The sequence below is a fragment of the Penicillium digitatum genome, chromosome 1 (genome assembly GCF_016767815.1).
Source record: "Penicillium digitatum chromosome 1, complete sequence".
Lineage (NCBI taxonomy): Eukaryota > Fungi > Ascomycota > Eurotiomycetes > Eurotiales > Aspergillaceae > Penicillium > Penicillium digitatum.
The window spans coordinates 1,435,071-1,459,902 of record NC_089384.1 but is presented as its reverse complement, the minus strand read 5'-3'; the positions used below and the strand labels follow the sequence as shown (position 1 = coordinate 1,459,902).

Sequence of the window (24,832 nt, the reverse complement as noted above, 5' to 3'; positions counted from 1 at the left end):
CACTCTCTGGAGAGTACCTGGGCTGGCGTGGGGTCTTGTTTCCGTGAAGGGTTTCGAACGATGTGATGATTGATGACACTCTCTACTTCTGTTTGCTAATTGCATGCCTTCTCACTATTTGCAAGATGTAACTAGAGGGCCAATTCTCTTTTCAATGCAAGCCTTTGATTTTTGAGATAGCGTCTTCTACTCCTATTTTGGGGTACATTTACCAAAGAGGTCTGAAAACAGAGACACAAGGTGGAGGATCTGTCTTGAATCGCGCATGATGCTCAGAAAAACAATCTATAATGGATACATGAGAGAGGTAGAACATCCAAACCTATATAGAACATGCCGAAAGAAAACTTCTTGCCCTTGGCTATAGCATGTGTCGATGCGAACTCTGCTATTGACTTGCTCCCCGATTGAATGATGCGGAGGCCTCGATGGTGAGTTAGCCGACGACAAATCTTTGTGAAGCCAGGTTCGATGAATGTAGGTTAGGGTGAACGAGGTGATTGATTTCCAGAGGCATGAATTTGATAGACAAAGCTCTACAATGCCTTTGAACCATCCGTACTTCTATGCGAGTGACTCAAGGTGAAGAAACGTGGGATACACCATAAAAAGGGTCCCCGAGACAGATCAAGGGCAACGCGTTTTGTTTAATCAACCGAAATATCACACTTTTTGGGAAGCGGAGATAATGCCTTTTGTGGGAATTAACGCGATGATGAATTGAAAGTTGGAAAAATACGAACTTGATGAGACGAGCTGATCTGTTGTTGATCGAGCCGTGATGGCCGGGAGACCCCGAAGTCCCCTTGGCGTTTCTCCGAGGGAGAGGAGAGCTCTCTCGGGGTTTCTTATTCAAACATCAAATCGTTTTCTCTGCTCCGAAACCCCCGGGTACTCCCCATCGCTATCTCACAAGATGTTCAACAACGCGATTACCTTCACAGCCCATGACCGGCGATTCGGGGCGATCATTGGTTCATCTCCGACAGCAGAGCTTCTAGTGGAAGATGAAGACTATCCGTTTGCTCACGAAGCCGGGGTCTTTTTCCCTGACACCAATAACCTCTTCGTTACCAGCAACCGTTGTTTTGGTCCGAACGGACAGCAAAAAGTGCATATTAATCGCGTCGATCTGAATAAACGGCCAATCACCTGCGAGGAGATTGTTACTGATATTCCTATGGGTAACGGAGGCATCAATTATGATAAGGACCACGTTCTCTTCTGTGCACAAGGGACTATGACCGAGCCAAGCGGACTGTATCGGATGTCTATAATGGCGCCATACAAGCCGGAACTATTGAAAGGTGATTTCCACGGCCGATCGTTCAACTCTGTCAATGATGTGGTGGTACACACGGATGGTTCAATCTGGTTCACTGATCCTATATATGGCTCTGAGCAGGGTTACCGCCCTCCACCACGCCTGCCTAACCAGGTATACCGGTGGTGTCCAAACACCGGGGTTATCCGCGTAGTGGCTGATGGGTTCGGGAGACCGAATGGTATATGCTTCTCTCCGGATGAGCAGGTTGTTTATATCACCGATACAGACCGGGTACATGGAGACGGTAGCATCGATGACCAACGGGTATCCTCCATGTTAGTTACATGCGATCTTCTTGAATGCTGGAGATTGAATTCAAAGGGCTGACGCTATGCCTTTGACGTGTGCACTATTCACGGGGAGCCATTCCTCATCAACCGGCGGCTCTTTGCTATGGCAGACCAGGGCATTCCAGATGGAATCGAGTGCGATTTGGAAGGAAATGTATACAGTGGCTGTGGTGATGGAATCAATATTTGGTCCCCGGGAGGTGTACTCTTGGGTCGAGTCCTCGTTGACGGAGGCGTGGCCAACTTCTGCTTCGGCAGAAACGGGGAAATCTTTGCTCTCAACGAGCATCGATTGTGGCGAATCCAGCTGGGCGCAGGAGTAAAGGGGGCATTACTTCGATTATAAACTGTTTGAGACATATCAAAACAGGGACCAATGAGTTTGAGGTATTGATATGCACATCAGTCGACGAGAAAAGGGAAAGATATGAACTATCTGAAAGCTGGGAGGGCCCCTACGGCTGTAAGGGACTTTTGCATCTCCCAAATCTGCTCTGCCAGATGATTTTCCGAAACCAGGACCAGAAACATCCACGCTATCTGGTAGCATTCAACATGCAACATACCACTACGAGATGTGACATTAGGAATTGGTTTATATAACTAACGAGATACAGATACCAAGATGCCGCAAGATTCCTCTGAAGTCAGTCAGTTGTATCACTCTGACGTGACTGTGGCATCTTTCGTGTTCAATCAAATTCGATGAGAATTGAGAAAGCCATTCAATCGAACTCTCCGATGATACACAAAATCTGATCTCTGTCGGTAGATTGGAATTATACCAAGAACAATGTCACACTCTTCTGTCGAATTGCCAAAAGTGCCAACTTGTCCAAATCCGCGTCAGATAGTTCTTGCCCCCTGTGTTGCTGTGCCCGAACAATCAAGTTTTGCCCATAAAGATGCTCAAAGTCAACTCTCGTGTCCCAATCAAAAAGTGGCGAGTTCTCACGGAAGAAATATGGTTGATTATCCTTCTGAATGAGGTCATACTTCTGCCGATGTGCGGATTGGTGAGCTGTTATGAATTCCCCTGCAGTTGTCACTGCGACACTACAGTGCCATGGACTCATGGAGAATGAGTTCTTCTGTGGTATAAGGGGACAGGACAGCTTCGTTTGCCCCGATGACGGATGGATGGAGAGACGCAGTGAGTCGGGATACATTTGGTGTACCAACTCCGCATACTCCTGTCACCGGTGAGATTAGCCGTCACGTCGCTGTTAGATGGCACTCAAATTGACCTACCACCCCGCGGATAATCATTGATTTTGCAATCCTCTTGATCCTCTTTTTAAATTGGCTGGGACCAGTACAGTCCTTGGTCACGGGGCTGAATTTTAGATCCGCTTTCATGAACTTGTCGTATCCTGCTTTGGATCAGTCAGGTAACATGAATTCGACTCCAAAGTCGTCGACGTACCATTATAAGTCCTCAGATAATCCTCATCGTTTTTCAAAAACTGATCGACATCAAATCCTGGCCGTCCACACCGTCGATGCAGTTCAAACCTCGATGCATCACAAAGCTGCACATAATCCGATTTGGAAATCTGGGCATTAGGATAAAGACCAAGCATGTTCATGATCCGATGGAACCGAATACAAGCATATCCCTTCTCCACAGCGATTTTCCGCAGTCGATTCCCATATTCCCAGACCTCCTCATCAGAAATCCCGGTAAGATCTAAAATTCAGAACGTAGATTAGTACCTGATCCTGTTTCTGCAAGATAAACTCAACGGAGAGTTCAATCTCACCATTGTAACAAATGCCATCTGTAACAATGACCACAACCGCACCAGGCGGGTAAATAGCCTTGATATCCCGACAAAGATTCACCAACCGCGCCAACCCAAGCTCATCCCCTAAATCCGGAAGAGGACCTAGTACCTTGTCCATGCGATTATTACTCTTCATCGGAAAAGCAGGCAGAACCATGGGAATCGCCCGGTTGGCTGCAACATGTGTCTGCACGCACGGCGTGAACGATGACCGGCCCAGCCATTCTCCGGCAGCGGTTGTGCGCTCGTGGGAGCCGTAGCGCTCCACGATATTCATAATTTCCTCTGCCCGTAGGCAGATTAAGGGGGGACATAGTGCCGGGGTGTCGAGGTGCTTGTCGGTGGTGACTTCAGGTTTTGGGGCGACTGGATGCGGGTTGGGGAGGAAGGAGAGTCGTGTCTTTGCGGTTGGGATGATACAGTCCAAAGGGATTGTATTGAGGTGGACAGAGACTTCAACTACCGTCATCGCTGGCATTTTGATATAGACCACAACAGATGGGAGTCGGGGGGCGGGGGGGTTGCAGCTAGGGATTGAGAAGGGGTAGATTTGGTACTCTATAGTACTCGTAATTCATCGGGGGATGCCCTCGTTGAACTGGAATTCGGTGGCTTTATATCACCACTTCGCTCTCGGGGGCTTTTTTCTACGCCCTCGTGTGTATTTGTTGTCCAAACCTCCATGGGCCGCCCCCTTCCCTCCCTTGCTCTGCCCCCGTCCTTTGTGTACTTCTGGTAACTTTTCTTCGGTGAGTTCAGGAATGGAAATTACTTTCACGCACATAAAGTTCAAACTGGTATTCTTTTGCTGGTTACTGCCTGACTGCACTTGTGCTGAAACAACTGTATGGCTTGGGGGGTATGATGGGGTTCACATGTCTGGATTAGGCATTGGATTATGGAGCCCTGGAGAACAACAGTATGGATACTGTGAGTAGATACCCCGTATCACAGGATGGATTGTCTGCTATTCGACGAGTCAAAGATCCTCTCCCACCAACAGATTTCTAGAGCGGTTAAATTGACTGTTCAAGTTTGATCTGACGCAAGCCTCAGGCTGTTTCTCGATCAAGCCAGAGTTAGGTGGTCCCTACAGGAGAGGTTGGGATTGAGGGAAACCAATGAAGATCCGAGGCAAAAGAATTCCGGGAATAAGGTAACATGTCCATGTCACAGTTCAGGGGGTTGGTTGCTGAAGACTAATACATCATGGGGAGTCAAAAGGGTCCAGTAACTAGTTCTAGCGGAAATTTGCAGTTAGACTGGCCGATCAAGGACCCACTACTCTCTGCACAAACGATAGCACGTACCAGTGACATAGAGCACTGCAGCTGTTAGGAATAACATGTGGTGTGACGATTTGCAATTTCTAGAGCTTCACGACCTCACTCTCTTCGTGCCAAGGCCGGGGAGTATTCCATCCCCCCAACCCTCCGTCATCCGCACCGAAAAGCAGGTCTGAAGCCTTGATCAAAGAAACTTAGGCTCATCCGTAGCCCTAATGCTCGCTGTTGGGAAGAACCGTTCACAAAAAGTAAAAAGCCTCCTTCTCTCGTTCCCAGTGATACTCCATCCGCTTCGCAGTCTCCATCCCAACTTCGATACCACCATAATGCGCCGAAATAAACTCCAACATTACATCAATCCCTGCCGTAATTCCGGCAGATGACCATATGTCAATCCCAGGAAGCAGTGATAGACCGTCGGGTACCTTATCCGGGGGAACAACTTCACGCAGCCACCGTCTGTTGCACTGCCAGTTCACGTCCGCCGTGTGCTTAATGACATCATCATAGCGGGCTGAATTTGTTGTGAGCTGGAGCCCATCTACAAGCCCAGTCTGTGAGAGGACGTGACTGCCCGTGCAAACAGTAACGATGCTGTGGCGGACATAGGGCGCAACAGCAGTCAGATAGTCCTGAACTTCCTGGGTGTTGGAGACTTTGACTTCATCAAACGGTAGCATCGGTGCTGTAAATACGGGTTAAACGTGTCCCCGGGCCACCTGGGTTGATCAACACATCGATGGGTCGGAATTCACTGAATTCATCACTTCCATCGTCGGCAACATTTCCCGCTTTCAGGGAAGAGATCACGTCAGCAAATGTACAATGTGGCAACATTTGCTGGTTGCACGCTGGATTGATATTTGAGACCGGCAGATCAAATCTCCATTTTGCCTTTGCAGGGGGGATTGGTTTCACTGAGACTGGATCGAGAGTTGCGGCTGACACAGTCAGGGTGATGGCTGCTGAGTTAGGGCACTGCGTACGGAGGTTGAGAATGTCCAGTGGAGCCGTCACGTCAAGTAGTTGGAACCCTGGAACAAGGGAAGATGGTAATGGAGAGGTCTGTGGGCCATTTTGTGAAATGCTCCGTTAAACAAAAAGGGCCCGTAACGAGATGAATTTGAGGAAATGTGGAAGGAGGACATTCCGATACAGAGCGGACCACATAATTAGGGTATTTCAGGGTCAGATGATAGAACTAGCCAAAAGGGGAATGTGGAATGTGTTTAGATTCATGATCATGTGAGGATGGCAACAGAGATAGAGCAACTCACTAACCAGGAGATTATGTTATGTGGCTTAAGAGGTGATATCTTTTTCAGTGCTTGATCTTCAATCATCCTGGAGGGAATTTTTAAAAAAAAAGAAGAAAAAAAAAAAAACGACGTTGATACACAGCAATGATTCTCTCTTGACCGATGACCAGATAAATACAGTCAAGTTCAAGCCCCCGAATAGTAAGATCCTACTACAAACAATGCTCCAGTCAAAATACAAATACCACCGAACAATTGCGCATATAGGTAATCTCCTCCCCGTAATGCGATTAGCTGTCCTGCTATGTACGGACCAGTCAGGAGTGGAATGCTATTGATCGTGGTAATCATTCCTACGCGTGTGCCGGATTTTTCCGGGTCTTTAGATCCAAAGTATGCATTGGCAGCGGGCAGTTGACTTTGTGCACAATTCACCAGTAACCCATAGACCGTGGCCCAAATAAACATGCCAACATGGGTGTGTACACCAATCCACCCTAGAATGGCGACGCCGCAAGGGATGGAGACGAAAATGCAAGTCCTTACCGCACCCAGCCACCGGTCTGCTACGAACGCAGATGCAATGCGAGACGGAACACCAACGCCGTTCATCAGGATTAAAAGGAGGAGTGAGTCGGATGCGGTAAAATCTGTGTGAGCCTGGGCAAATTGTCTCAGCTGTAGATGTAGATGTGATTAGTTGTTGTGCCGCCAACTTATCGTGAAACGCAATAAAAAAAACTTACATAAATGTATGCAAAGTAAATCCCCTCGAAGATCAAGAATGAGCCGATCGAGAAAAGGAGGTAAGGGCGTTCATGGAAAGCACTCAAATCTACCCAGGGAGGAGGACTTCGAGGTATGATCCGAGATCTGGTAAATTTGACAATCATAACACTGTTGAACAGGATTATGGCCGCCATTATCCGGACAGTCCATGCAAACCCAATTTGGGTGAAACATCTATAAGCGACCACTGGGAAAACCATCCCTCCAGTCGCTGCCCCGCAAGAAGCCAGCGAGACGGCCATCACTCGCTTGGAGCTGAAGTATGTCGCGTAAAGCGATATCATGGGGCTGAAAACGAGTCCGTGGCCAATGCCACTAACGATACCTTGCGCGAGCCAAAAATGCCATAGCTTGGTGCCGAATGAGGTTGCCAATGCTCCGGCCACCTGGAAGAGACATCCAAGGGCGATACACTGCCTCAGATAGCCCGCATCCATTGCTCGACCGGAGAATATGGCCAGGAAATGGACGAGGAACATCTGCACCGCTCCGATCCAAGATGCATTTGCTGGGCTGACATCGAGGGTTTGGACATAGTACTCCTGAAAAAAGCCGTATCTTTACTTGCGTCAATAGCTAGAAGTGACATCAGATGTCGCAGGGCTCCCTCACGATGTAATATAGCCCCATACATTGAACACAACCAGGTGTCCGGTCAGAACCTGGGTCCAGGCCACGAGACCCCCATCGGGGATTTCATTATTCTCAGCTTTGCGGTCTTCATCTTGTTGGCGGGGATCCGAGCCAACAAATAATGGAGATTCGTCGGTAAGAGGAGCATTGGTAGTAGTCGACGTTGTATAGAACGAACCGGCGGCCGTCGAGCATGCTCTTCCAGCCGCATTGTTCTGTGGTATTTCTGGCTGGCCCATGTTGTTTAGGAAGGATCCAAAGACAAACAAGAAAATACCTCCCAGAATTTTAAAAGAAAAGTGGGAGATGCGCAGCATTTGAGTGTTGAATTCTAAAAATGTGACTCCTAGGTGCTACGTACCTTTGCATCCACTCCCTGCAGAAACAGTGCAGATATCTCTTGTTAGGTTTTTATTTTTTTTTTCTTTTTTTTTACAGAGCACAGGCGAGCACAGGCACTGCTGCAGGTAAAAAAAAAATCCCTATTCAATTGGGTAGGCCATTTAACAAAATACTGTAAACTTATGTCACAGCAATCGGATGTTGATCTTGACACGGAGGGATAAACAATAACATCCGAACACTCTTGGCCACATTTCGCTGCACATATCCACAAATTCCTGCGCATCTCATTTGAAATGAAATTTGAATACGATCCAGACGAAGTGCCTCACAAGGTTATCGAGGTGTTAAAGCGGTTTTGCTTGCATTCAACCAACGATGGTCATCAGAAAGACGTCGGAAGAGTATTTGAGTCCGTGCCTGAGAAGCTGAGAATCAATATCAGCGCAAACCAGCCTATCACCATGGTTTTACCTGCATTTCCATGGAAGAGCCCCAATCAGGACAAAGTCCTAGGAGATGGGACTGATCTCGGAGAAGAAATGGGTCTAGCGAAGTTGAACCACCTGTGCGAGGAGATCTCAAAGGTCTACCCCTACGGTGCGCAACTGATCCTCATCTGTGACGGACCAGTATATAATGGTATGTCATTTATTGTCTGAATCCAGCAGGGGCATGATCATCGAGAAGGAGATTAATAGACTGACGGTGTAGACTTGGTCGGCGTTCCCGATGCCGAGTATTACGACTATGGGATTGAGCTGCGCAACATCGCCCAAGAGAAGCATTTTTCTTCGATCCAGTTCACTCGGTTGACAAACTTGCTGGGGTTGGGGGATGGCGAGAAAATCTCCAAGGCAGATTACCTGCGTCTTGTGCCCAGCTGCAGGGAGACACTGATGTCACCCCTCTATTTCGACCCGAGATTTGACATTGACCATGAGTTAAAGACAAATCCAGATACGAAGACCACATACGAGAGCTACTTTAGTCGCATCTCAGAGGATCTAAAATGGGCTAAAGGGTTTGATCCTCTGGTTGCGGCTGACACGGCGCTCTACGCGGCTGAGGTATCCAAGATGGCGAAAACTATGATCAACCGGCTCATTGTAAGTTTCAATCCCATGACACACTTGGTGTTTTGGTTGTTCTAGAGATCTGACTCCCTGGATCACTGTTTCTCTTAGGCATATGAAGCCGTCATCAACGCCACACTTGGAAAACACATCCGTCTCTCGATTCACCCTTCCTTGGGGCGAAACAAGATTTCTATTCCCCTGCTGCGGCAAGGCGACCTGTTTGGTGATATGCCGTGGCATGCAAGTGTGGTGGTACTATCGAATGGGGAGATTAAGACTGGAAGATCAGGAGAATTTCGCAAACTGTACGAGGTTGTTCTGAGGCATGGCCGGCCTCATTACTTCAGAGAGCGGAGCTCGATGTATGAATGGGAGGCAGAGGTGGAGTTTCAGCATGAATATGGCGGGCTGGCAGTGAAAAACCCTCTTCAGAGGGTTCAGACGCTCGGTAGAAATGATCGTCTGAAGCTGGCTCACTTGATTGTGCAGTATCAGACCAAGGCGGTTCGGGTAGAAGGCTTCGAGGTGGCAACCGACGCTTGATTGTTTGGATTTGATTTATTTGATAGTGCCAATAATATATGCTGCTGGGAGATAGAACAAAAAGTCCAGAGATACGGCTTTTAACGAGGATCATAAGAAATGATGCAAAACTACAGAGCAAAAAGAATGTCGTGCCTCCCTTAATCGAAGGGTCTACCACAATCTCCTCCATTTGGAGCTATGGGTTCTCCAATTAGACTAACCAAACTATGTCTATGGGGTATACGGGCAATTCGAATGTTTCGACGTCCTTGCAGAGCTGGCTTGTCCAGCTAGGAATACATCACGGGGAAGATGCCCGTGTTTGGTACGAATGGTGTAGCTATCAACTGGGAAATGAACCAGCATCAAACCCGATATATTCGCTTTCAAGTCTACACTCCTTGAATCGAGACTACTGAAGTCACATCTAATGCAATGGCAGAGAAGAGGGATTTGAACAGGCTATTGAGTGTGGTTAGAGATTGGTTTTCTAGGAGACGATTTCCCTCTGTTGCCGAGCGAATGCTTCAGTCTATTATATCTGGCTGCTGGGATGGCATTTTCAAGTTCTATGGATCAAGTCTGCAAAGATATCACTATATGCCACAAGGGCCGCTATTTGTGAGAGCCGTCGGCTATGTTGTTCGTTTCATTGAGCCGAAGATAAAATGCCATCAAGACAGTATTCAATCGCCACATTGATGACGATGGAAATTGAAAAAAAAAGAATCTCACGACCTTCAAGGTAGATGAGGATTGTGACCATATCAAAAACGATGAAGATAAATGATGTAAATTTTGTTCAGAAATGGTGGGTATAGGTGCATACGCAAACCCAGTGGATATCAGTTGAAAGAGGAGGTCAGAGAGTGGGAAATGATGTGTACAAATAAGTCGTAGGGGAGATGCGCCCATACGTAAGAGATAGAAGCAGCCAAAGGAAGCACTTCAGTCAATATGATAAATGGAAGTTGGTGTATTTACCTCATTCCTTCTTCTTCTTGTCCGACTCCGATTGAGACATTCCAAACCAGCTCGTCAGCGATGCCATTCTACCACCGCCGGCCTGATCAGTTGGCTGGCGACGGAGCTCACGCGCTCGTTCCCGCTCAGCCTTGTATTCGTCCCAGGAGATATTTGCCGCCGCAGTAGCACGGGCTTCCTCGTCTTCCCGGGGAGGAAGGCTCTTGCCTGGCAGTGGGCGGACGGCTGCTTCGCCGCCGTAAACACGAAGACCAGTGCGGAAAGCCCATTCAACGGCCTCGTCAACGGGATGATCGAAAATATACGGTAAGAAGGGGACAACAGCGAGACCAAGCTATACGAAACAGTCATTAGCAATGTGTTCGCCAATTTTCATTATAGCCCGGAAGGAAATGGTACACACCCCGATCGGCGTCCAGGTGCGAATAAACGCAGTCTTCACACCCTTCACCATCTGCCCGGAGTAGCGGACCACACTGTGGATTGTGAATGCGGGCAATCCCATACTCGCGATACTCTGGAACACCGCGCGCTTGGCCATGACCATGCGGTAGTCCTCCGCAAGTGGGATCTCGGGGGTCGGCCAGCTTGAAAGTCCATCCTTGGACTCGGCTTTGTTGCCAATCGTCATATTTCCCGTCGCCATGCCCCTGATAATTTGGTTCTGTGAAGGCTGGCTAGCATCCTTGTATGCCTCTCCGCTGGGAGCCAGTGCCTGCCAGTTCCGGAGATAGGCTTTGTAGCCTTCGTGACCAACATCGCCGAGCAGGTATGTCCAGGAGATAGTGTAGGCAGAGCGCACAAGCCACGGGTGTGCAATTGGACGGAAGGACTCGCCAATGTCTGAGGTGTAAGCGACATAGCGATGAGCAGACAGGAGGATCGTGCGGATGCGGTTGGCGTATGCGGCATAGCGGAACCCTGTATCTGTAGAGTTGACCGAGCTGCCGTCAATCGAGGTGCCCATCGTTAGTTTCTGGTTTGTCTTTGCTTTTTTTTTGACGTTGCGTTAAAGTGCTCGAGGTGAGTTTCCCTGTGTAGTATGTCATCGACTTAAGCCGGAAAGTGCCGCTCCACGGCCGTCTTTTTCAGGCTCTCTCTCTCTCTCTCTCCCTCTCTTCCCTCCACCTCTGAGCACGCGACAACAATTTTCTTGGGATCCAAAAATAACACAAGAGGAATTCGAATGACACATACTATTGGGAATAAAGGTCGTCGTAAAATTCGTCTTCGCGATCAACCAGTTCTTGCAATTTTGCGGGGAGCTTCTCTCGGACTACAGGCTTATCCAACAACTCCTGCGGGGGAGACTGGGGTTCATCCTGTTGACGACCGCCCCAGACCATTGTAAATATAATAGGGTATGGTAAGTAATGACTTATGTAGTTGTTTTGAACAAAGCAATGCTTATTTGCGTGCCAAATGACGGGAATCAAGTCAAAGGGGGTATAAAAGATAAGGAAAGTGAAGGAGAAGACTGAGGAAAAGCTATGCAAAGGAGAAAACAAGTTATTATTAGAAGATTCTCAAACTAACCGCGCACTACTGCCGAAGACACAGCCATAGCCGGGATAAACAGCAATAGCTGTGGGATAGTTCCGTCCGAGGTACTGTTGGTATTCCCCGGCTCGGGATCTGGGGTAGAGATAGTAAACAGGGATATCTCAGGGCCAAAATCAACTGTGATTGTCCATCATCGAAGCTTTCAATCTGGAGTTTAGCTTATTCGAGCTTTTGTCTCTAGTCAGTTTCCAACCCGGCTTTTCAGTATTTTCGTGGTGCGATGGATCTTCATAAACCATGCACCCGTGACGTTCGTTCCGGGTAGATCACATGATGTCGGATGCAGCCGGGTGGCCGAGCATCCTTACCTAATCATCCACAGTTCCGAAGTCATGTGCATTGTCTAACCAAATCAGGAAAGGCGGTATCCGTGCCGACCTCGTCGTTTGGTCCAAGCCTAAGGATTCCGTCCACATCGCTGCCAATTGAATCTCTCGTTGTATCTCAATCCAACCCTACAAAATGGTTGTCTACTACCAGATCGCCGGCAAGAAGGTCGGCTCCCACGTCGTAAGTTTTCGTCTCTCTGAAAACGCCGCTGCGCGCTCGGCATCCCTTTCTCGCGCTTCGTGCGGGAACTTGTGAACCATGAAAGTTGACCGGGTTCCCTCTACCTCCTCATTAGCTCGCTATGGCCACACTCGGCAGTATCTTCGCCGGTTCCTGGCTCGCTACATCCGGTGGTGAGAAGCCCAAGACCGCTCAGGGTCCTCCCATCAACGCTTCTTCCAAGGATGAGGAGAACTTCGTCCAGTATGTCCAACACCATCTCAGAGAACCGAGAACCACCGGTCACGAATCGGATCTCAACACTAGCTCCGATCTTCTCACTGACCGCGTATTTCACAGGAACTTCATGAAGGAGATCGATGGCGGGGAGAAGAAGCCCGCCGCTGGTCACTAAACCACCATTCGATACGGTTGAGATTGATGGAGCAGTCAACATGAGCAGCTAGGATTCTGAATTCAAACAAACTGCATTCGCTCTCGTGCCATCTCTAGCGCGCAACGACCTGTATCCTCCCTTCCGCAGCGTTTTTTGTGACCACCTTTTTTTTCGTGAAGCTACACGGACTGATTTTGGGTTGTCGGCGGACGAGGTTGATTGATCTGTATATAAGAGGCGTGTACGCTGCGTAGAAAAATTTCCTCTTGACATTGGTTTTTCAGGTCTGTTATTTACCTTGCCATTGAGCATGATCAATCGCGGAAGAAGAAAGGCAAGTGGTACGATTGCTTCAATGCATCTCGCACCAGGTTACTCGGAGACTTGGTTTGACAAAAGTCCTCTGTGCACTTTGAATGTGACCATGGACATTGCTCTCAACAGTTCCGGTCGGCTTGTCCGGCCAGTGGAGACATTTCAGCAACGAGGGATCGAACAGCAATAATGGAAGATGTAGATGTAAACAGCTTGAACAAGCCTGCGCCGAAACCATGCTAATGGTCATATGCGACTTCCACACAGGATTATTGGCCTCCCCATGAAAACCTAGTGTGCTCAACCTTGAAAGCGCTCAATGGCTATCCGAAGGTCTCCGACACCTCCGCCGCTAGCCCTCCTCCCTACCACTTCACCCTCACAACAGTCCCCCATGGACTGCACCAACAACCAGAAATCCAAAAATGAAACCCCTCCCATTCCCATTCCCCCTGAATATCGGCACAGACATTGTCCACATCCCACGAATATCCCGCCTCCTTGACCGACCTCACTACCTCCAACGATTCACGCGCCGCATCCTCTGCAATCAAGAGCAACACGACTTCTACACGCGCTTCAGCGAAATGCTCAAAGCGCACACCGCAAACCAGCAGCAGCCTCCACCCGTGCCGGCAGACATAACACGCTGGCTGGCGGGACGCTTCGCGGCGAAGGAGGCGGCGCGCAAAGCGGCGCCGTCTGGTGCGGCTTCGATTGGCTGGAAGGATGTCATGGTCCGGGTTCAGGAGGATGGGGGGAGGTTTGGGGAGGGTGTGAGTCGGAGGCCTGAGATTGTTTACCTTGGGAATGCGCTGGATAGAGATGCGGAGGAAGGGAGAGTTGCGAAGTTGTCGATCTCGCATGATGGGGAATACGTTGTTGCTACTGTTTTAGCCGCTGGGTGAATTTTGGAGGAGTTCTGGCTCTACCTTATGGGTTAAATCTCATTGCACCTTTGAGTCGCTGGTTCGCTCCCGTTTCTGGGACTGCAGCTAGCCCGACACCGAGCGGCAGCGGACAGCCACCGAGACGGCGGACAGTCACTTGCATGTACGCATGTTGTGACGGTCCAGCTTGTAACTGCTGGCACACTACTGGGGACTATCACATTCGACAGAGAGTGAGGGGGGTTGGAGAAAGTCGTCAAGGCTCTGATATGATTTGCCAGCTCAATTGATCTAATTTAATGCTTGCAATTCAGACATACCAATCGAGATGCGTCCACAACTTGAATGGCAGTGCGGTTTACCGAGTACAACATCATTGGTGTCTGATTTATATGTACGATGTTCGCTTGCGGTTCGTGATACCTGGACAAATGGCGGGGATAGTTGGAAGTCAGACCTTTTTGGGGTCTATTAATTATCTGGATTATGAAAACAAGAATCTGAGAATGGAATAAGATTCTTCTAATTGATCGATAAATCTCATTCCAGGGTATACATGCAGCTAGTCAACTAGTTAACTATAGTTACCGGTTGTCTTCCAAGGTTATGGCCCAGACATCCTTATCGTCCATCACCGTTGGACCTCCCCGACTGAGTAAACGTAACCGGCATGTTCTAAATTGTTCAGAACATTTCTAAAAAGCAAAAGCAAATGTGTGTATAGAATGTGTTCACTGTTGACAACGGCTACATACTCCTATCCCTACCCTTCTGACTCGGCCTTCACTTCGGAGATTATGCTAACAAGACGCAGTGACACATGAACCATGCCGTTCTCGCATCACAGCCATTCCGGCCAATTCTGCCCTGGCCATGCCCAAAACTCGCTGGAAGATGTGATTAAAACTGCCATCAGTAAGAAGATGCAAGTATTCTGTCTGACGGAACATATGCCCCGCCATCAAGAAGATTTTTACCCGGAGGAAGTGCGTAAGAAACACACCCACTGCAGAACCCTGAATTAACCAAATACCCAGCTCGAATCTGGCAATACAGAAGAAAGCCATGCAGCAAACGAAGCCGCTTATTGGCAGGAAGCAGTCTCTCTTCGCGAGAAATACGCCTCCCAGATCAAGATCATCATTGGCTTCGAGATTGACTGGATTCGACCGACCTCTAAAGATTTGATTGAACGCTCACTTTCACGGTTTCCCTTTGAATTCTTCGTCGGCTCCGTTCACCACATGCACACCGTGCCAATTGACTATGACCGGCCTATGTACGAGGAGGCGAGAGAAAGAGCCGGCGGAACAGATGAGCGACTATTCGAGGACTACTTCGATGCACAGTTGGACATGTTAGAGCAGTTTAAACCCCTCATTGTGGGCCATTTTGATTTGATTCGTCTGAAAAGTGATGACATGGAGCGCAGCTTCACTACTTGGCCTGGGGTCTGGAATAAGATTCTACGGAACTTGGACTTCATTGCCTCGTACGGCGGTATGCTGGAGCTCAATTCTGCTGCATTGCGCAAGGGAATGACTGAACCGTATCCCAAAGCGGAGATTTGCAAGGTAAGAATGCAGTCGTTTGTTATTTATCTCACGACTAATTCGATGGCGTTAGGAATTTGTGGCACGTAAGGGTCGCTTCTGTTTGTCTGACGACAGCCACGGCGTTGACCAGGTTGCTTTGAACTTCCATCCTGTGCTTGAATTCTTGGATGGCGCTGGTATTTCAACGCTGCACTATTTACAATTGGAAGCGTCGGCATCATCTCCTGTGCCTGATGCTCGGTTCCCCAAGACGCAAATTGTGGAAATCTCAGTGGAAGACGTGAGGAAGATGGCATTTTGGTCATGATTTTCCGATCAATTCTGTGAAATTGATGGAATTTTGCATTGGCTTCTTCGATCTCTTTACTTTCATCTCTACCTTATAGGTCAATGTCAGAGAACAGCTCCGGGGTCATCATCGTCGGGATGTTCCCCCTGCCAGTGCCCCGTGGGGCATTGAGAAAACAAACCGGATGATGCTTCTCTTTCTGAGTGAAAGAGCTTCGTAGTCTGATCCTGTACACCATGACATTTTGCAAGAGATTCCAACCATTACACCATGTATATTCCATGTGGTACTCACAAACCCCACGTATTTCCCTGCCTTACACTGATCATATCCCGGTATATTGTCTATATTCCAGCGTTTCCTTCCCAGTTATTCCCAGCTATTCCTAGCTGTTTCCAAGCCAAGAAACCGTGTCGGGGATTAATTCCAGTTTGAGGGGGTCTCGGAGTATTCTACTCCTGCAACTCAGAAGTTGCGATTTTAGCAGATAGCTGGACACACTGTCTATAGGAATCATCAAATCAATCAAGTAACAGTGTCATTGAAAGACGAAGTTCATTACGTCGTGTCCCGCCCAGGAAAAAAAAAGTGGATAATCTGCCCCTCCCGAGCTCCCCCCCGTCTTCCTTTTGTTTCTTCCCCTCACATCTCTCATCTTCATCCTGTACACATTTCTATTACATTCACAATGGGCGTCGAAAAGAAGACTCTGGTCGAAGGCAACGGGGTTGACTACCCTAAGAAGGGCGAGCATGTTGCCATCCACTATACCGGCTGCTTGTATGACGCCGAGAAGGCCGACAACCACTTCATGGGCAGCGTGTAAGCCAAAATTTTATGCCACCCTGAGGTGATCCAGTCGCTAATCTACTAACAGTTTCGACACCTCCCACAAGCCTGGTCGTGGTCCCCTTGCCACCCCTATTGGCGTCGGTCGTCTCATCCGCGGTGCGTTTGAATCTATCCCAAGTCATCTGTGAGATAAATGGCTTTCTTCAGCTTGCTGACTTAACAAACAGGCTGGGACGAGGGTGTTCCCCAGATGTCCCTCGGCGAGAAGGCCATTCTGACAATCAGCCCGTGAGTTGCCGTTTTGAACTTACCTTTGCGCTTTTGCGCTGATCTGCTGAACGTTGCTAATATTCGATTCTCGACAGTGACTTCGGTTATGGCGACCGGTACGTACCCACAAGCAAATCCCGATGCGGAATCAACATTCGGTGATTTTTGCGATACTTCCAACTCCTCATAACTGCAATTTGCATCTTACATCTTCCGGTGAGATTTGTGCTGATATTATCACATTCTTTAGTGGCTTCCCCGGCCTGATCCCCGCTAACTCTACGCTTGTCTTGTGAGTAATAAATCCATCCTTGTACTCCACGCGACGAAGCTATAAAGGACAATTAAACTAACTCATTACAGCGAGGTCGAGCTCCTCAAAGTCGGCACCAAGAGCGTTTAAATCAACTGCTCTCTCCGACTTTCCAGGCAGATAAAGATGCGAAAACATCAAACGAGAAAAAAAAAAAAAAGAATTACCTGAATCATTCCTGCTCGTCTAGTATGGTCGACAGGCTACTTGGATAGCAAAATCAACTCTTGCTCTCTTCGCTGTTCATTGATTTGACCCGTTATCCAACGAAGAAAGTCAAGTGGACTGGCACTCTTCTGCCATCTAATCACCGTGTCCATGTACACCCTGTAGATACTCTAGCCTAGCTTGTCTTTGCCTTCAAATCACCGCGCGATACTGTTGATGTAATCAATCCCATCGACACGGTAGGTGTCAGCCTCGACATAACTCTCCTTCCGGGGTAAACGGAAGACAAAGTTGGTCGCGCGGGACGAATATGTGGGCCACTCGGCAATGTCAGACACTTAAAGGGCAGTCAGCTTCCAGGCAATAGAATCAAGCCGCACGGGTATTCGACTAACCACCATGTCCATTGGGATCTAGGTCTGCCGCGAACGACGTCCACATCCGTGCCGCCATCTGTCCCAATTCCAACCGCGCAGGGTCAGACCCCAGCGGTGTGATGGTCTGCACGGGATTGGCAAAGACGAAGGGGATCTGTATAGCCGGATGCAAGCGTCAGTTCATCTGGCAGGCTAGAAACGTCGAGCATCCAAGACCGGGTGGGTAACTACATACCTCTGCAAAATGTTGCACTCCAATCGTTGTTGAGCTATTGAACGCCGCCACATCCCATCTATACGAATATACATTATCGCGGAAGCTGGCCATGCGTTGCGCTAGCATGCGCCGGGGTGCAACCTGAGTCACATCCCCGGCTATAGATTCATAGCGCTTGTACATGAGTCCAAGCGATGGCCAGGTGGTATTTCCCCAGCCATAGGGGCAGCCGATGGCGGGAATATCGGGGTAAAAGGATAGCAGCTTGGTAGCTTGGGAACGGTCGAGAACCCAGCGCTTGGATGCTGTGGGGGCTCGCTTAGCACGTTATCATAATATAAGGTGGCAAATATGCTATGCAACAACACTCACTAGTCAATTGATTGATGCAGTCCTCGTCGGTGTTTGTGCCGGTCGTCCCAAAACTGGTGCCCTCGTCGGTATTCGTCCCTATCAAGATAGGTACCTGGGCCAGTTTGCCTTCTCTATAGCTGATCTGTGGATACTGGGCGATGAATGAGCCGTCGACAGTAGCGAACCATTCTTGACCCTCGTTGGCAATACTGTATAAAGTTGCGTAGGGCAGCTCACGAAGACATTGTAGGGTATTCTTTGAAGTGGTGCATCTGGGGATCAGATATCAGCGTCTGTAGATAGGGACTAGTTCGACACATACTGACCCGGCTCTCTCAACGATTCGGTCGTACATTGGCTGGTGCCATTCTGTTCCGTTGTATGGAGGCCCAACGGCATTTCCAGAATCCATGATTGCTAGTCAAACTTAGTCTGGCAGTTCAAAGAAATGAGTGGGCGTGGACTGTACCAGCTCTGAAAAGACCCTCGTTGTCACCATTGTTGGTTACCAGATGTGCTCCAACACTATATGCACCACTGTATCGTTCGAGAATAAGCACCTGCTATTCCGAAACGGATATTTCTAGTGACTCACGCGGACTCGCCCCAAATTGTGATCTTGCTCGGGTCGCCACCAAACGCTTCAATGTTCTTCTTCACCCAGCGCATAGCCGTGCGCTGGTCGCGCAGTGCTAGATTGGTGTTTCCCTCAGCCTAGAGATCAAGTTAGTCTCGATGTTCTGCCGCACCTATTGTGTATACAACAGTCTTACCCTCACTTCCTCCGAATCAAGGAATCCGAATGCCGCCAGACGGTAGTTGATAGAAACACCCAGAACCGGCTTGCCATTCAATGCGCTCTGTTCAACGATATAGCTCATATTATATCTGTAGATAGTGTAGCATACGGTTAGCCAACATGATCGAGCACTCCACTCCCAGGCATGTCCTCGGCCAAACATACCTCGGATCCGCAGTCGCGCCCTGTGTCCACCCACCACCGAAAATCCAGAGCAGAACGGGAAGCAATCCGTTATTCTCGTCGGCAATGGGTCGGATGATGTTCAAGTTAAAGCAGTCTTCATTCAAAGTGACAAGGCCCTCTTTAATCAGGGTATTGGTATCAGATCCATAAGCAGGACAGTCATAGCCGTACTCCGTAGCATTGTAGTATATCGAATTGGAAGCCGTGCTGAGTCCTGCTTGTGATGGATCATAAGGTCCAGAATTACTATCCTTGGATGCATAGATGCTCTTGAGCTCTACCGGTGTGAAGCGGCTTGGCTCGTCGGCATACTTGATGCCTAGGAAGAGATCCTGATTGAACTCTGGAAGAGAGCGGCCTACAAATATGGTGTTTGGGGTTTTGTTGCTTGTTGACAGTGTTGCCGTGGGCGGATTCGCTGCGGTTCTTGTTGTTTTGGATGAGATGGGGCTGGCTGTTGCTCCAGAAATTATAGAGAGGATCGAGGTCGAAAGGAGCACCGTGGTGCTTGTTTTGGACCGCATCTTGGAATTTGTAGAGGAGCTCAAGCTGAGCGAGTCCAAAGGTAGCAGTCATTACATTCTTATATAGTTCGTTCTCTGCCAACTAGTAGATCCTCACATCCACACGCCAAGGAGACTTAGATATCCCTTCGCCCGGGAGATTGTATCACAAGTGAAATCACCCCACTATCAACCACTTGTCCATCATTGGAGATGAGCTGTGATCTTCAGTACCACCCGTGCTCATAGGTGCTCATCGGTGCTCATAGGTGGGAAAACAAAGGAGAAACTTCGGCTCCCGTGAAGACACCAATCCTTCTAGTGTCAAATCTTGGCTATATAATAAAACCCTGATAGAACTGAGACAGAGGGGGAAAGTTCATTACACCAAGGTCTTTGTCACATCCAGGTTGCCATACAACATACATTATATCTGAACTTCTCTAGTTCCCGTACAACTCCACACCATGGGGGAAAAAAAGGGAGCTACGAGATTTCAACTTCGATAGCGTCTTGGTCTATAGCAATCTCCCAGATTTCCACAGAACCCTTTGTCCGTGGTGAATGTTCGAGAGAGTCGCCGAGGGCGACCTTGTGAGAAATGGACCGAGCTTTTCTGAAGTGGAGATTGATCCACAAGGCATTCTTAGTTGCTGACTTAGCCTTGTTCGAACGACTTTGATAGACATGTGAACGAATTTCGCAGTAACCGTGCCAAGCTCACGAACGGTATTACGGTCCCCTAGTCAGGATTCTGTTTAGATCCTGCCGATCTTCATTAAACTAGTAGTTTTATTGGTTTCATTTCCATCCGAATGCTGTCGTTTTCCTATTTAACACAACGAGTACGGAGTAGACCGTATGTGCAATACAGCAAAAAAAAATTAGCGTGTTCTTGGCGGATCTGACAGAATTCCGAAAATGCCCGCTCCGTGCTCCGGATGTTTGTAAGCATGCCAAGCCCTCGAGCATAAACATTTCATACACACCGTGCATCTGCCAGCAAGAGAGTATAGTTAAACCAAAACTCTCCTGGAGGGAAACCTCATAGGAATAAATAACAGAGCCTCAGGATGCTTGCATTTGAAGAGATTGTAGAGTATAGAATTGCTATGGAGGTACGGAGTAGAGACGCAGTAGGGAGGCATGCATAATAAATTACATGTGACATTAACCTTCTATAGTTGGTTTAGCGGTCAATGAGCTACGTGTTTTTTGTGAATAGTTCTCTTGGCATTTGTGGAAACGCTGGGGGTGCCAAGGGATGTGGAGCGACTTTTTGTCCGCCTGATGCATAAATCAACTAAACTGCATCAGGTCGAAGCGGCACCGGCATTGCATTTCGCTGAATATGTCTGGTGCCCAGCGGATAACAAACCCCCACCGGACCATAAATCGTATGAAGCATTTTTTTTAAGTATCTTTTTATATGGCAACTCCATACGAAGTACCAAGTACCCCAGCCACTTATTCTCAACAAAGTCGTAAACGCCATTTTATTAACTCTCAGACTAGTGAGGGAGACTATGAGAAGGAACAGTAGTAGAAAAAAACTAAAGTCTAAATCACCTTACTATCAATCTTGGGAAAGTTTACTCCGTACATGAAGAGAAAAGGATTACATGCTTTTCTATTTAATATTCAATATGGAGCACAATACTCTCTTTACACCTCTACACAATGTTTTAAGAACCAATCTTGGTAGTAGAGCGATGAAAGCTAACCTTTACGAGACATTTACTTTCCTCCTTGCTTAGGCTAGTCTAAGGGTTGAGAGACTTGCGGCTATGAGTCTATTGCGTATAAGTGTGTTTTGTATGGAGATGCTATTTGAAAGAGGCTTTATTTTGCTGTGATCTGCTGGTATTGATGGGCTTGGCACGATCAAGAGGGAAATTCGTTAGTACCTACACGAGCGGATAGTTTGAAAAATCGATTTTAGTTCGTTCACACAGGATATTCGTTGTGCCAGTGTTCGTCCTAAATAGGGTTTACTGCACTACTCCTATAGAGGGTTAGTCGGAAGGGGGGTTTTTTTTAAATTTTACAGCAGAATAAGATGAAAAGAAGCTTGACGCATATCATTACAGAGCAAGTAGTCTATTTGGATGACAGTGTTTCAGATGGTGATTCAGGCTATAAGCCCGTGATATTAGAAAATGCGTTGCAGAGTGACAAGAGCGTTGAAGATGTTGTAAATCCATGCCAAAGAAAAATGAAACCGGTCAATGAGCTATATGCAAATAGCAAGATAGCCTCTAAGATCCTGTCCTATCCAAACTGCTCATGCATGCGATGCTCCAATAGCCAATTAGTGGCGTGACCTGACAAATGTAAATGGCAACGCCAAAGTAGGAACCAAAGTGTCAAGCCGCTCGGGGGAAACAAAAAAGTTGTGGATGAGAACAAGAATTATGGATGAAAAAAAGAAATGCAAAAATCCGGAGCTCCGAAGATTACACACAAACGGAGACTCTTATTATGTACGCTTGGAAATTCAAACCATATTAATCGTCCTTGACACGCTCGCCATAAGCGGATAAACCGGAGCCCGAGCCAAATTCAGTCGCACGAGACCTGCTCGCTGCCACCACTGAAGGGCTATTGTATCGGTTAGACGAGGATGAGGATGAGGTGGTCTGTAACTCAGACCTCCGCGATGGACCCTTGAGCGGGCTTGGGGAGTTCCGGCCATCCACCATCCCATCATCAAGCTCAATTAGGTCGTCCATCCGCCACATGCTACGACCTCTGCTGCTACCCTGCTGGGTGGGTGGTCCTTGCTGCAGCTCATTGATGCCAGCCTTAGCGCGCGTTGCCACCTTTCGAACCCACCCCTCAAAAGCTCCGCCAATATTCTCGAGGCCAGTCGATGCATGAGATGCGACAGTGGGTGTGGAGTCAAACGAAGCTGACCGGGAATTGTCCGGAAGTTGTGCCGGCGCGAGATTCGGCATGTGCTGTGCGAAGAATCGGGTGAACCCATCTAACGCAGGCCCTGGACCAGTCGAGGTGGGGTCAAGGGTTCCAACCCCAGTGGCAGACAGATGGATACTACTCCGCTGGCGGCGATGCTGAGAACGAGGGTGGTGTGCAGTTTTGGGTTGGGACTGGTTGCCATTCGGTCGAGCTCGTGGCAGAATTCCAAAGGATGAGAATGGAGGTGACGATCCGGCAGGAGACGGAGGTATGATAGTTTCTCGGTAAGAATCGAGAGGCCCTGTATCCGAATAAGACATAGATTTGCGACGCGTACGCGGAAAGAATCCCAATGCTCTTCGAGGAACACGGCCGATTTGCACTGGTCCGGGAAACCCATCCATGTGTACCCATGATACATGCTTCCAAACATGATTGCCATCGGCCCCTGATGTGGTTGCAGGCGTGTCCTGTTCAGTTGAAGCATTATCGGTAAGATCGGTAGAGGCCGCAGTGGGGGCTATCGAGCTATCGCTGGGGTCTTCGTCATTGTTCCTCAAAAGATCTACAGGCTTTGTAGGAACGAGCCGTCCTTTCACAGAGCACGCGTCGACTGGTAGGAGAACGGTGTTTCTGCTCTGAATGTTGTCGTTGGGCCAGAAGCCATTCGCCTTCCGAAACACTGCACTCTGGCAGCCATATTTGATCGTCACGCCTGTGATAGTGTCTGTGGGTTGCACTTTGTGGATATAGGCCAGAGCGTCTTCGTCGTGCTCCGGCTCAAACGCTTGATAAGAAACGTCGCCAGAGTCGCGTCTTTTATGAGGAAGCGTGCGGCTTACGATCAGATCACTATCAGCGAGGAGTAGTGCTTCTCTCTTTTTGGCCTGCACCAAAGCCTGTCGCTCCTCCTTTGTCCCGGTCCCGATTTGTGAAGCGGTAGGTGCCGATGGACCCCATGTTGACCTGGGGCCACTCTTAATAAATACGTCAGACCGAGATGGTTTCCTTCGAGTATGTGTGTTTTTTGTCACGTTATTTGCAGTGACCTGTCCAGCATCACTCCCTAGTACCGAAGACGCCAGGCTTTGAAGAGAGGACCAAGAGGAGTCCAAAAAGTCCGCAGCACCTCCCGACGACGAGGCCTTTGATGATCCATTCCAAAAAAACGACGTTGACCCACTGCGAGTAACAGAATTCATTGATTCGGTCGCGCGTGACAGGTGCTTTAGTGGAAGTGGTGACGCTCCACGGGATGATAACGGCGAGGGAGTCGCTCCGCGGGACCGAGTCGTTCCACCCTCAGAGGGCGCAAGAGTCGTTGAAACCCCCAAGGAAACGGGTTGGACATCGTCCTGGTAGGTATAGTTTGTAACATTATTGCTGTCATCTTCGTCGTCCATAAAAGAAATTAAGCGGCGAGGACGCGATCGAACCGTAGAGGTTGAAGTTGTGCTTGCGCTGAGCGTGTTGGGGCTTGGGGAAGCATTGGCAAAGCAATTTTGAGAACTCATTCCTGTAAGTCCAGCAAATGGATCTAAAGATGCAAGATGTAAAAGCCCCCTTAGAAGTGTGTACCACCAAGGCACCAGTTGCCATCAGAGTTGATCTAGGAGAGACCCATTCGTCATCCACCCCCAGACTCGCATTCGTGGCCTTTTGACTGGGAGCAGAGCAGGATACGTTTGATCATATATTCAGGTACTCGTCCAAGATATAAAGCAAAGAGTTCCAACAACAAGAAACCTTTGAAAGGTATGGAAAACAGGAGAGTGAGGTGAGGGAGGATAGCCGATAGGAGGCCAAGGAGGCGTGACGATAACGACCCGCACCTTTTGAACGCGGAGTAAACTAGGAGCAGGACAAATTTCCACCAGAATTACAAAATTAGAAGAGGTGTACGAGAAGTGTGTTTTTTTTGTCTGTAGGAAATGCAGAAACGGACTACAGAGTACAAGGAAGTAGGATGCTCCCTGCAATGTAGCAAGGCTGGGGCAGGTGACTTCGCCGCTCGGCACAGTAGCAGTACATGACGTTGCCTGGTCAAGGCCACCTATTCTATTGTACCCGGTACTTTGTCGGCCCCGAGTCTGCCTTCTCCACATGTAAATTGAGATCAGATAGAACAGTGAGA

General features: G+C 48.5%; 12 protein-coding genes across 12 annotated transcripts; 6 read left to right on the top strand and 6 right to left on the bottom strand.

Moving 5' to 3' along the window:
• Window positions 1-916: 916 nt before the first annotated feature.
• Window positions 917-1,654, top strand: Pdw03_2827 (SMP-30/Gluconolaconase/LRE-like region; the record flags this gene model as incomplete). The annotated part of the gene is made up of 1 exon (XM_014682194.1): window positions 917-1,654. The coding sequence occupies one exon, from the start codon at window positions 917-919 to the stop codon at window positions 1,652-1,654; it is 738 nt and encodes a 245-aa protein (XP_014537680.1).
• Window positions 1,655-2,396: 742 nt separating this feature from the next.
• Pdw03_2826 (Pyoverdine biosynthesis) lies at window positions 2,397-3,882 on the bottom strand (the record flags this gene model as incomplete). The annotated part of the gene is made up of 4 exons (XM_014682195.2): window positions 2,397-2,810; window positions 2,869-2,990; window positions 3,044-3,307; window positions 3,381-3,882. The coding sequence occupies 4 exons, from the start codon at window positions 3,880-3,882 to the stop codon at window positions 2,397-2,399; spliced, it is 1,302 nt and encodes a 433-aa protein (XP_014537681.2).
• Window positions 3,883-4,929: 1,047 nt separating this feature from the next.
• On the bottom strand, window positions 4,930-5,370 carry Pdw03_2825 (ThiJ/PfpI; the record flags this gene model as incomplete). The annotated part of the gene is made up of 1 exon (XM_014682196.1): window positions 4,930-5,370. One exon carries the CDS (start codon window positions 5,368-5,370, stop codon window positions 4,930-4,932), a length of 441 nt encoding a protein of 146 aa, XP_014537682.1.
• Window positions 5,371-6,239: 869 nt separating this feature from the next.
• On the bottom strand, window positions 6,240-7,610 carry Pdw03_2824 (Monocarboxylate transporter, putative; the record flags this gene model as incomplete). The annotated part of the gene is made up of 4 exons (XM_014682197.2): window positions 6,240-6,251; window positions 6,307-6,627; window positions 6,696-7,296; window positions 7,351-7,610. The coding sequence occupies 4 exons, from the start codon at window positions 7,608-7,610 to the stop codon at window positions 6,240-6,242; spliced, it is 1,194 nt and encodes a 397-aa protein (XP_014537683.2).
• A 399-nt stretch (window positions 7,611-8,009) lies between these two features.
• Window positions 8,010-9,335, top strand: Pdw03_2823 (Pyoverdine biosynthesis; the record flags this gene model as incomplete). The annotated part of the gene is made up of 3 exons (XM_014682198.1): window positions 8,010-8,355; window positions 8,428-8,822; window positions 8,901-9,335. The coding sequence occupies 3 exons, from the start codon at window positions 8,010-8,012 to the stop codon at window positions 9,333-9,335; spliced, it is 1,176 nt and encodes a 391-aa protein (XP_014537684.1).
• A 967-nt stretch (window positions 9,336-10,302) lies between these two features.
• On the bottom strand, window positions 10,303-11,647 carry Pdw03_2822 (Carbonic anhydrase; the record flags this gene model as incomplete). The annotated part of the gene is made up of 3 exons (XM_014682199.1): window positions 10,303-10,635; window positions 10,705-11,245; window positions 11,499-11,647. 3 exons carry the CDS (start codon window positions 11,645-11,647, stop codon window positions 10,303-10,305), a joined length of 1,023 nt encoding a protein of 340 aa, XP_014537685.1.
• A 679-nt stretch (window positions 11,648-12,326) lies between these two features.
• Pdw03_2821 (ATP synthase subunit K, mitochondrial) lies at window positions 12,327-12,768 on the top strand (the record flags this gene model as incomplete). The annotated part of the gene is made up of 3 exons (XM_014682200.1): window positions 12,327-12,374; window positions 12,490-12,617; window positions 12,714-12,768. 3 exons carry the CDS (start codon window positions 12,327-12,329, stop codon window positions 12,766-12,768), a joined length of 231 nt encoding a protein of 76 aa, XP_014537686.1.
• A 722-nt stretch (window positions 12,769-13,490) lies between these two features.
• Pdw03_2820 (Phosphopantetheinyl transferase PptB) lies at window positions 13,491-13,973 on the top strand (the record flags this gene model as incomplete). Its single annotated transcript, XM_014682201.1, has 1 exon — window positions 13,491-13,973. One exon carries the CDS (start codon window positions 13,491-13,493, stop codon window positions 13,971-13,973), a length of 483 nt encoding a protein of 160 aa, XP_014537687.1.
• Window positions 13,974-14,782: 809 nt separating this feature from the next.
• Window positions 14,783-15,818, top strand: Pdw03_2819 (Histidinol-phosphatase; the record flags this gene model as incomplete). The annotated part of the gene is made up of 3 exons (XM_014682202.1): window positions 14,783-14,941; window positions 14,993-15,529; window positions 15,582-15,818. The coding sequence occupies 3 exons, from the start codon at window positions 14,783-14,785 to the stop codon at window positions 15,816-15,818; spliced, it is 933 nt and encodes a 310-aa protein (XP_014537688.1).
• A 670-nt stretch (window positions 15,819-16,488) lies between these two features.
• Pdw03_2818 (FKBP-type peptidyl-prolyl isomerase, putative) lies at window positions 16,489-17,265 on the top strand (the record flags this gene model as incomplete). The annotated part of the gene is made up of 6 exons (XM_014682203.1): window positions 16,489-16,622; window positions 16,678-16,748; window positions 16,820-16,880; window positions 16,958-16,978; window positions 17,113-17,154; window positions 17,226-17,265. 6 exons carry the CDS (start codon window positions 16,489-16,491, stop codon window positions 17,263-17,265), a joined length of 369 nt encoding a protein of 122 aa, XP_014537689.1.
• Window positions 17,266-17,540: 275 nt separating this feature from the next.
• Pdw03_2817 (Triacylglycerol lipase (LipA), putative) lies at window positions 17,541-19,852 on the bottom strand (the record flags this gene model as incomplete). The annotated part of the gene is made up of 10 exons (XM_066100296.1): window positions 17,541-17,680; window positions 17,739-17,874; window positions 17,956-18,242; window positions 18,310-18,563; window positions 18,618-18,708; window positions 18,761-18,828; window positions 18,887-19,005; window positions 19,065-19,179; window positions 19,256-19,595; window positions 19,639-19,852. 10 exons carry the CDS (start codon window positions 19,850-19,852, stop codon window positions 17,541-17,543), a joined length of 1,764 nt encoding a protein of 587 aa, XP_065955696.1.
• Window positions 19,853-22,286: 2,434 nt separating this feature from the next.
• On the bottom strand, window positions 22,287-24,212 carry Pdw03_2816 (LysM domain protein; the record flags this gene model as incomplete). Its single annotated transcript, XM_014682205.2, has 1 exon — window positions 22,287-24,212. The coding sequence occupies one exon, from the start codon at window positions 24,210-24,212 to the stop codon at window positions 22,287-22,289; it is 1,926 nt and encodes a 641-aa protein (XP_014537691.2).
• Window positions 24,213-24,832: the final 620 nt, after the last annotated feature.